We start from the raw sequence: 11,340 nt of genomic DNA on the forward strand, positions 1-11,340 counted from the left end.
ATTATTACTGTGCGCGTCCTCTGTCACCTATTGTTACTGTGCGCGTCCTCTGTCACCTGTTATTACTGTGCGTGTCCTCTGTCACCTATTATTACTGTGCGTGTCCTCGATCACCTATTATTACTGTGCGTGTCCTCGATCACCTATTATTACTGTGCGCGTCCTCTGTCACCTATTATTACTGTGCGTGTCCTCGATCACCTATTATTACTGTGCGTGTCCTCTGTCACCTATTATTACTGTGCGTGTCCTCTGTCACCTATTATTACTGTGCGCGTCCTCTGTCACCTATTATTACTGTGCGCGTCCTCTGTCACCTATTATTACTGTGCGCGTCCTCTGTCACCTATTGTTACTGTGCGCGTCCTCTGTCACCTATTATTACTGTGCGCGTCCTCTGTCACCTATTATTACTGTGCGTGTCCTCTGTCACCTATTATTACTGTGCGTGTCCTCTGTCACCTATTGTTACTGTGCGCGTCCTCTGTCACCTGTTATTACTGTGCGTGTCCTCTGTCACCTATTATTACTGTGCGTGTCCTCGATCACCTATTATTACTGTGCGTGTCCTCGATCACCTATTATTACTGTGCGCGTCCTCTGTCACCTATTGTTACTGTGCGCGTCCTCTGTCACCTATTATTACTGTGCGCGTCCTCTGTCACCTATTGTTACTGTGCGCGTCCTCTGTCACCTATTATTACTGTGCGCATCCTCTGTCACCTATTGTTACTGTGCGCGTCCTCTGTCACCTGTTATTACTGTGCGTGTCCTCTGTCACCTATTATTACTGTGCGTGTCCTCGATCACCTATTATTACTGTGCGTGTCCTCGATCACCTATTATTACTGTGCGCGTCCTCTGTCACCTATTATTACTGTGCGTGTCCTCGATCACCTATTATTATTGTGCGCGTCCTCTGTCACCTATTATTACTGTGCGCGTCCTCTGTCACCTATTATTACTGTGCGCGTCCTCTGTCACCTATTATTACTGTGCGCGTCCTCTGTCACCTATTATTACTGTGCGCGTCCTCTGTCACCTATTATTACTGTGCGTGTCCTCGATCACCTATTATTATTGTGCGCGTCCTCTGTCACCGATTATTACTGTGTGCGTCCTCTGTCACCTATTATTACTGTGCGCGTCCTCTGTCACCTATTATTACTGTGCGTGTCCTCGATCACCTATTATTATTGTGCGCGTCCTCTGTCACCTATTATTACTGTGCGCATCCTCTGTCACCTATTATTATTGTGCGCGTCCTCTGTCACCTATTATTATTGTGCGCGTCCTCTGTCACCTATTATTACTGTGCGCGTCCTCTGTCACCTATTATTACTGTGCGTGTCCTCGATCACCTATTATTATTGTGCGCGTCCTCTGTCACCTATTATTACTGTGCGCGTCCTCTGTCACCTATTGTTACTGTGCGCGTCCTCTGTCACCTATTGTTACTGTGCGCGTCCTCTGTCACCTATTTTTACTGTGCGCGTCCTCTGTCATCTATTGTTACTGTGCGCGTCCTCTGTCACCTATTATTACTGTGCGCGTCCTCTGTCACCTATTATTACTGTGTGCGTCCTCTGTCACCTATTATTACTGTGTGCGTCCTCTGTCACCGATTATTACTGTGTGCGTCCTCTGTCACCTATTTTTACTGTGCGCGTCCTCTGTCATCTATTGTTACTGTGCGCGTCCTCTGTCACCTATTATTACTGTGCGCGTCCTCTGTCACCTATTATTACTGTGTGCGTCCTCTGTCACCTATTATTACTGTGCGCGTCCTCTGTCACCGATTATTACTGTGTGCGTCCTCTGTCACCTATTATTACTGTGCGCGTCCTCTGTCACCTATTATTACTGTGCGTGTCCTCTGTCACCTATTTTTACTGTGCGCGTCCTCTGTCATCTATTGTTACTGTGCGCGTCCTCTGTCACCTATTATTACTGTGCGCGTCCTCTGTCACCTATTATTACTGTGTGCGTCCTCTGTCACCTATTTTTACTGTGCGCGTCCTCTGTCACCTATTATTACTGTGCGCGTCCTCTGTCACCTATTATTACTGTGCGCGTCCTCTGTCACCGATTATTACTGTGCGCGTCCTCTGTCACCTATTATTACTGTGCGCGTCCTCTGTCATCTATTGTTACTGTGCGCGTCCTCTGTCACCTGTTATTACTGTGCGTGTCCTCTGTCACCTATTATTACTGTGCGTGTCCTCTATCACCTATTATTACTGTGCGCGTCCTCTGTCACCTATTATTACTGTGCGCGTCCTCTGTCACCGATTATTACTGTGTGCGTCCTCTGTCACCTATTTTTACTGTGCGCGTCCTCTGTCATCTATTGTTACTGTGCGCGTCCTCTGTCACCTGTTATTACTGTGCGTGTCCTCTGTCACCTATTATTACTGTGCGTGTCCTCGATCACCTATTATTACTGTGCGTGTCCTCGATCACCTATTATTACTGTGCGCGTCCTCTGTCACCTATTGTTACTGTGCGCGTCCTCTGTCACCTATTATTACTGTGCGCGTCCTCTGTCACCTATTGTTACTGTGCGCGTCCTCTGTCACCTATTATTACTGTGCGCGTCCTCTGTCACCTATTGTTACTGTGCGCGTCCTCTGTCACCTGTTATTACTGTGCGTGTCCTCTGTCACCTATTATTACTGTGCGTGTCCTCGATCACCTATTATTACTGTGCGTGTCCTCGATCACCTATTATTACTGTGCGCGTCCTCTGTCACCTATTATTACTGTGCGTGTCCTCGATCACCTATTATTACTGTGCGTGTCCTCTGTCACCTATTATTACTGTGCGTGTCCTCTGTCACCTATTATTACTGTGCGCGTCCTCTGTCACCTATTGTTACTGTGCGCGTCCTCTGTCACCTATTATTACTGTGCGCGTCCTCTGTCACCTATTGTTACTGTGCGCGTCCTCTGTCACCTATTATTACTGTGCGCGTCCTCTGTCACCTATTGTTACTGTGCGCGTCCTCTGTCACCTATTATTACTGTGCGCGTCCTCTGTCACCTATTGTTACTGTGCGCGTCCTCTGTCACCTATTATTACTGTGCGCGTCCTCTGTCACCTATTGTTACTGTGCGCGTCCTCTGTCACCTATTATTACTGTGCGCGTCCTCTGTCACCTATTGTTACTGTGCGTGTCCTCTGTCACCTATTATTACTGTGCGTGTCCTCGATCACCTATTATTACTGTGCGTGTCCTCGATCACCTATTATTACTGTGCGCGTCCTCTGTCACCTATTGTTACTGTGCGCGTCCTCTGTCACCTATTATTACTGTGCGCGTCCTCTGTCACCTATTGTTACTGTGCGCGTCCTCTGTCACCTATTATTACTGTGCGCGTCCTCTGTCACCTATTGTTACTGTGCGCGTCCTCTGTCACCTGTTATTACTGTGCGTGTCCTCTGTCACCTATTATTACTGTGCGTGTCCTCGATCACCTATTATTACTGTGCGTGTCCTCGATCACCTATTATTACTGTGCGCGTCCTCTGTCACCTATTATTACTGTGCGTGTCCTCGATCACCTATTATTACTGTGCGTGTCCTCTCACCTATTATTACTGTGCGTGTCCTCTGTCACCTATTATTACTGTGCGCGTCCTCTGTCACCTATTGTTACTGTGCGCGTCCTCTGTCACCTATTATTACTGTGCGCGTCCTCTGTCACCTATTGTTACTGTGCGCGTCCTCTGTCACCTATTATTACTGTGCGCGTCCTCTGTCACCTATTGTTACTGTGCGCGTCCTCTGTCACCTATTATTACTGTGCGCGTCCTCTGTCACCTATTGTTACTGTGCGCGTCCTCTGTCACCTATTATTACTGTGCGCGTCCTCTGTCACCTATTGTTACTGTGCGCGTCCTCTGTCACCTATTATTACTGTGCGCGTCCTCTGTCACCTATTGTTACTGTGCGCGTCCTCTGTCACCTATTATTACTGTGCGCGTCCTCTGTCACCTATTGTTACTGTGCGCGTCCTCTAATATCTCTCACTGGTGTTTATATTATTTTCAGTGAGATCATCGGCTCCACCCAACGAGTCAAGTGATGTTGAAGAAATGCATCAGAACTGATTTCAGGCCCGTCGTACGTACAGTGAGAGCCCCTCAAGGTCACCGTGACTGCCCACGTTATGAAGATCCCAAGAGTCTGGAACTGAGGTTGTCTTCTCTTGCCATACTCAGACACCGCATGTGTGTGTGTGTGTGTGCGTGTGTGTATATCCACACTTATATTAGATATACACACGCACACACCCAATCACCACTGCACAGTGAGCTATCGACAGGCCTTTGATTCAGCTACGAAGTAAATTAATTTTGTGGGCGTGAACGTCAATGAAATTCGGCTTGCCTTCTTCGGGAAAGAGATTTTTGTGGTGATCTCAGTATAAAGTTTTCAAGATTTGTGAAGGGAATTGTCAAATGGTTCCCTGGAGTGAAGGGTTCGAATATACGGGGGCACGAGTCTAAACATGAGGACGTTGGGAGTAGGAAGGGGAGACCCGGTGGACATTTGTAACCCCTGGGGTAACTGAGTTGTGGGATGGGTGGGCAGAGAAGGGCATTGAAGTGGACAGTATTATCAATCTCTGCAGGCAATCGATGCGTTTCTGGTGCGAGAGGGCAATGCGGGATAGGGCTGGGTTTGCCCATACTGTTCCACAGGTACTGACACACCTCTGGTACCTAGTCTGAGCCTCGATACTGGTGTGGACACGATATTAGACAACAGCCGTCCAGCCTGACCCTGTCAGTGACTGACACGGAACAGGAGCCTGTCCTGCCATTCAATTAGATCATGGCGCCCTCACACTTTCCAACAGGGGTCGCTGGGCAGTGATCGGCCTGATTTCCCTGAGCCGAGGATGCCGGGAGCAATTGTACCACCCTTGCTGGCTGACTGAGATCAGCTAATTCATTGCAGGCCGGGAACGGAGCCTGGGGCTTTCCTGGTCAGTGCACCTCCGTACAACATCACATCGTGTCCTTACCTTGTCAGGCCATTGGCGAGAGAGTGCCCTAAAAGTTCTTAAAAGATTAAAAATAGAAAATGTTGGAACGAGGCAGCAAGTAAATCAACACCTGTAAAGAGAAGAGAGGTTATGACATTTAACCTGTGTTTAACCCTTCATCAAACTCTGGCAGATTCTTATTTGACTGGGATCAACAAGAACTATTTTCCAAAATTCCCTGAAAACGTACACTTACAGTTCAAATTAGATGTCAATTTGGGTCTTTTCATCGCACTCTCACCTCTCAGTCAGAAGGTCATGGGTTCAAACCCCACACCAGGACGCGAGCCCGTATTCTTAACCGTCACTTGTTGCCGTGCTGAAGTGCTGCATTGACGGGTGAAATGTCAAACCTAAGCCCTGTTCAGGTGGACGACTCACTCCCTAAACTCCCTCCACCTCCCTCTCCTTCTTTAAGACCCTCCTTAACACCCACCTCTTTTGGTCACCCCTCCTCCTTTGGCTTGTGAAGGATTTTGGGATGTTTTTTCCACATTAAAGGCGATATCTCGACTGCGAGTTGTTGATGTAAAAGATTCCATGAGATGATTTGAGGGGCAGCAGGGAATTCTCAGTGTCCTGGGCCAACATCCATCCCTCAACCAACACCACCTGACACAGATCAACCGGTCATTTATCTCAATTTGTGGGGCGTTGGGCACATGTTTTGCTGCACAATAACAGTCATTACACTTCAACAAGTAATTCTTTGACTGTGAAGTGCCTCAGGACATCCTGTGATATGATACAGCACAATATAAATATCATTCTTCTAGATTTTGAGACACTGACAGTGTAACACCACTGCCAGATTGTAACAGTATAACACCGTGTTATAAGCCATGCGGTGATGTTAAACTGGGAAGGGCTGGACCGAGCATTGTTTCAATGGGAGGAAGGGAAAACTGCTGAAAATCCACCTCTCGAGTTCCGGGATGGTCAGGTTGAAAGATGGTGAACAAATATTTGAATAGGGCAGTGGGAGAGACTGAGGCCATAGAGCGCCTGAGGGTCATTACATCTGTCAACTGGGTGAGAGTGCAGGTCAGCAAGGTCCCAGGCCCAGTCTTCGGTCCGTGTGCAGTTAGCTCATCTCAGCTGGGGCCCCAGCCATGCTGTAGTTATCCTCAGTGCCCGGAGCTAGTGAGGGGATCGGCTGCTGTCCAGTGGACCGGACTGGAAGCACATTGTTTGCTGGAGCCGGTTAGTCCAAGAACAACTTGCATTTATATAGCGCCCTTAACGTAGTAAAACGTCCCAAGGCGCTTCACAGGAGCGGTTATCAAACAAATCTTGACACCGAGCCACGTGAGGTTTTAGGACAGGTGACCAAAAGCTTGGTCAAAGATTGAGCTTGGTTTTAAGAGCGTCTTAAAGGAGAGAGAGGTAGAGAGGTTTAGGGAGGGAATTCCAGAGTTTAGGGCCTAGACAACTGAAGGCACGGCCGCCAGTGGTGGAGCGAAGGAAATCGGGGAGGTGCAAGAGGCCAGAATTGGAGGAGCGCAGAGATCTCAGGGGGTTGTAGGGCTGGAGGAGGTTACAGAGATAGGGAGGGGGCGAGGCCGTGGAGGGATTTGAACTTGAGGATGAGAATTTTAAATTTGCGGTGTTGCCGGACCGGGAGCCAATGTAGCTCAGCGAGTTCTTCATCTCGTCCGCAAGGCCACTGGCGGCAGCGTGACCGTGCACTGCAACTGATGGGCTGGCAGGACATCCCCAGGCCCAAGGAGCCCTAGGTTCCAGCCAAGTGACTCTCCTCTGTCTGCTGCCTGTGAGGGTCTCGATATGCAACGAGTTTTGCTGACCTGAGCCCACTTCCTAGTCCGTGCAAAGCTGGACCACCATCTGTCACCGTCACTCAAAGAGCTCAGGGGGATAGTGTGATCAATGGTGGAAGTCTCACTTGTAGTGGGCGGTGTTCTGTTGAAGTTGGGGTTGAGGGGGGTTTTACTGTGCCTGACTGCACAGTGCTTGATTCTACACTGGATCCAGAAGCTGGGTGAAGTGTTCCATTGACCAAAGGTTTCGGGTTCGGTCAGAGGATTTGGTGCGTTCTGTTTGTCATTTACAACACAGCAGGTGCACTGTATCTGCAGACACGGCACCAGAGGTACGGCACAGACAGCGATCAGCCAGATGACCGGTTAGCCTGTCTTTGGTGGGATTAGTTGAGGGATGAATGTTGCCCGGGACACTGGGAAAACTCTTTAGTGCCACCGGGCTTACAACGTCCAGCTAAATGGGCAGCTCGGAGCTCATTCAGCCTCTCATCGGGAAGACCAGAAATATGGGGCGATCCTGGACATGTGCGTGACAGGAACCCCTCCCCCCTCCCTCACCCCCACCCCATCTCTTAATAATCCACCCTGACTATCCATAGGGGCCACTGCCAACAAACAGTCCTCACTCTTTCAGATGTAATGTATGTGTCGCCTGAGTATGACATAATAGGAATGTACAGGATTAGAAGAAACCACTCCATCTATCTGGCCAAAACCAAATTTCAAAGAATCCTGTACACCTCTCTCTCTATCTCTCTCTGTCTCTCTCTCGCTCTCTGTCTCTTTCTGTATCCCTCTATATCTCTTTGTCTGTCTATCTACCTTTGTTTCTTTATCTCTGTATCTGTCTCTATCTCTGTCTCTCGCGATGTCTCTCTCTGTATCCCTCTCTATCTCTCTCTTTATATTTTTGTTTCTTTCTCTCTCTCTGTCTCTCTCTGTATCCCTCTCTATATATCTCTTTATCTTTTTGTTTCTTTCTCTCTCTCTGTCTCTCTCTGTATCCCTCTCTATCTCTCTCTTTATATTTTTGTTTCTTTCTCTCTCTCTGTCTCTCTCTGTATCCCTCTCTATCTCTCTCTTTATCTTTTTGTTTCTTTCTCTCTCTCTGTCTCTCTCTGTATCCCTCTCTATATCTCTCTTTATCTTTTTGTTTCTTTCTCTCTCTCTGTCTCTCTCTGTATCCCTCTCTATATCTCTCTTTATCTTTTTGTTTCTTTCTCTCTCTCTGTCTCTCTCGCCGTGTCTCTCTATATCCCTCGATATTTCTTTTACTCTGTCTTATCTTTGTTTCTTTCTATCTCTGTCACTCTCTCCATGTCTCTGTCTCTCTCTCTATCCCTCTCTATGGGGGTGATTTTAAACCCCAAGAACGGGTGGGTTGGGGGCGGGTGGGAATTGAAAATAGTTGGTTTTTTTGGGTCGCAACCGCAAAATTTTCAGACTTTGCATTCCCAGTGGGAAGCCTGGACTTTTACTCTCCGACGTTCAACCCGGAAATAAAGCCGGGTTACAGTCACGACCCAAAAAACAACTATTTTCAACTCCGAACCCACCCGTTCTTGGGAAAATTGCCCCCAATATCTCTCTTTCTCTGTCTATCTATCTTTCTGTCTCTCTGTCTCTGTATATCTCTGTATCTCTCTCTCTTTCGGCTAGTATCTGTCCAGTTCCCCATGTGCTGACATTATCTGCCTCCCCTCACTGCTCTGCTCCGTGTGTTCATCGCCCTCTCTGCAAAGCAGTTTTAATCTAAATTGTTCAGCTTCTCTCTGGAGCTTCTGTGCAATGGCTGATTCTCGATGATCAATGTACCCGATTGATTCTCATGTGAATGAAAACATTTCTTTTTAATTAATACATCAAGTCTTTTGTCAAAACGGGAAACATTTTTCCGACAGTGTTGGGATAGCTCAGTGTATAGTATTGGTTCGAATTATTTTCCTTGTGTGAAAGGTCCTATGTGATTGTGAATTGTTCACACTTTTTAACAGTTGTAGTGAAGCTCGTGAACCTACAGAGTGAATTCTGTACAATAAAGGATTTTTTTAAACTGGAACTTTCATTTTATGTAGAATCTCCTCTCTGGTCATGGCGGGGTGGCTGCCAGTGGGGCTCCGGGGGTGGCTGCCAGTGGGGCTCCGGGGTGGCTGCCAGTGGGGCTCCGGGGTGGCTGCCAGTGGGGCTCCGGGGGTGGCTGCCAGTGGGGCTCTGGGTGGCTGCCAGTGGGGCTCCAGGGGTGGCTGCCAGTGGGGCACCGGGGGTGGCTGCCAGTGGGGCTCCGGGGGTGGCTGCCAGTGGGGCTCCGGGGGTGGCTGCCAGTGGGGCTCCGGGGGTGGCTGCCAGTGGGGCTCCGGGGGTGGCTGCCAGTGGGGCTCCGGGGGTGGCTGCCAGTGGGGCTCCGGGGTGGCTGCCAGTGGGGCTCCGGGGGTGGCTGCCAGTGGGGCTCCGGGGGTGGCTGCCAGTGGGGCTCCGGGGTGGCTGCCAGTGGGGCTCCGGGGTGGCTGCCAGTGGGGCTCCGGGGGTGGCTGCCAGTGGGGCACCGGGGGTGGCTGCCAGTGGGGCTCCGGGGTGGCTGCCAGTGGGGCTCTGGGTGGCTGCCAGTGGGACTCTGGATATTTTGTTCAAGTCAAGCAAGACAATTCACTGAAGTGGGGAAGCATAGCACGCTCATTGTTTTGTATTATTATACAACAAAAGGTTGCACTGATTGAGTTAAATAAGTCCGACAATAATTGCTGAGAAATGAATTGGCATTAATGACTGATTTGTCCTGGTCAGCCTGCAATGTGAACACTTCCACCCACTAAAAGCACACAGGAGGCTACATGAAAGGCACGATGGGGATTAGCTCCTTGCTGTTTCCAGCGCTGGAACAGCATTGGCAATTTTTCCAGTGAATAAAGTGGGAGGGGGTGGGGGGAAGGTACTTGTGAGTTTGGAAAGATTTCCCCCCCCCGCCCCCCCCAGGTTCCCTCGCGATCCTGGTACCCGTCGAGTCGCCACTCGCCTCGTCTACGTGCGGCCGTCTGAGGGACAGTGGCGCTGTGGGGGAGAGTTTCCTGGACTTACCCCGATACTGCACTCGGGGTAAGTTACGCCCGTCGGTATGAAGTGTAACAGCTGTGAGGATCCGCTGTTTAATGGCGGACGGGAGGAGTTCCTGCAATAGAAGAGGTGGCAGATTTATTATTGAAGATTTCTGACGGTAGGAAATATTTTTTGGAAGTTTCTTTTGTATTCTGCCCACAGACACCTGTACTTTCCTCCGACTGCTTCTCGGGGTGGGGCGGGGGGGACAGGCAGATTTGCGGACCCCAGCGCCCAATGACGGGTTCTCAGGAGGAGGTATGGCATTCTTATGGGCACCTCATCTCAACAACAACTTGCATTTATATAGCGCCTTTAATGTAGTGAAACGCCCCAAGGTGCCTCACAGGAGCGATTGTCAGACAAAATTTGACACCGAGCCTCGTAAGGTATTAGGACAGGTGATTAAAAGCTTGGTCAAAGAGATAGGTTTTTAGGAGTGTCTTAAAGGAGGTAGAGAAGTTTGGGGAGGGAATTCCAGAGCTTGGGGCCTAGACAGCTGAAGGCATGGTCGCCAATGGTGGAGCGATTAAAATCGGGGATGAGCAAGAGGCCAGAATTGGAGGAGCGCAGAGATCTCGGAGGGTTGTTGGGCTGGAGGAGGTTACAGAGATAGGGCTGCTTCTAGGTGCCCCCCTGAGGAGCAAGGATCGTGGGAGGTGGTTGGCTTCTTAAGTTGCACCAAAGGGTCATGACACTGAGCTGGCCCTTGACCCTTGACACTGAGCTGGCTCCTGTCCTGGAGCTGCTGTGGGCTGCGACCCCAGGGAATGCTCCTGGGCAGCCTGCCCTTGCCTTCCGCCGGTGGAGACCTGGCACATGCTACTGTCCTTAGCTTGGCCTGTTGCTGTGGTGGGGCTGCAGGAAAGGGAGGGTGGAAGGCAAGAATGGGTGAGTGTCAGTCCCTTGGGATTAAGGACGGTTCTCCTCCCACCTGGTGCTTCACAAGGATCCCAGGGTGATACTGCCGTGCTCAGTCAGTAACCTGGCACCAGAAAGACACTGCTGACCTCACTATCTCGACGACAAGAGCTGAGTGACCTCCACACCCCCAACACTCCCAACCACCCCCGCCCGCCCCTGATGGCTGTGGGGCCTCGTCCTCGAAGAGGTGAGGGGTTTACAGGTGGTGAAATCCCCGCTGGCATTGTGTGCCAATCTCTCCTGCAAGGAGTTAAGTAACTGAGGGAGTTAAGGTGCGTGCAGCAAGTGGGATGGGAGAAGTGAAATGTGGGGTGTGGGTGTCGAGGTGGAGGAAGGGGTTTTGGGGTTGTGTGTGGGGAGCTGTGTAGTCAGGATGGGGAGTTGGATCTGTCCTTACCAGGGAGCTTTGTGAAGGATTCGTTGTGGAAGTGTTGCTTTGAGAGGGTGAAGAGTTAGCTGGTGCCCAGGGTGGGAGAGGTGTGCAGTCTGT

The 11,340-nt window shown here is 49.9% G+C and overlaps 1 protein-coding gene across 5 annotated transcripts in view; it reads left to right on the forward strand.

Annotated features, from left to right (window-relative positions):
- Window positions 1-8,895, forward strand: part of LOC137311560 (zinc finger SWIM domain-containing protein 1-like) — a 69,878-nt gene extending 60,983 nt beyond the window's left edge. For all 5 annotated transcript variants that reach the window (XM_067978686.1, XM_067978685.1, XM_067978688.1 and 2 more), the window contains exon 8: window positions 4,056-8,895. In XM_067978686.1, the coding sequence (XP_067834787.1) occupies window positions 4,056-4,114 (59 nt within the window). In that variant the 3' untranslated portion in view covers window positions 4,115-8,895. The remainder of the gene's footprint in view (window positions 1-4,055) is intronic.
- Window positions 8,896-11,340: the final 2,445 nt, after the last annotated feature.

The sequence above is a fragment of the Heptranchias perlo genome, unplaced genomic scaffold (genome assembly GCF_035084215.1).
Source record: "Heptranchias perlo isolate sHepPer1 unplaced genomic scaffold, sHepPer1.hap1 HAP1_SCAFFOLD_358, whole genome shotgun sequence".
Classification (NCBI taxonomy): domain Eukaryota; kingdom Metazoa; phylum Chordata; class Chondrichthyes; order Hexanchiformes; family Hexanchidae; genus Heptranchias; species Heptranchias perlo.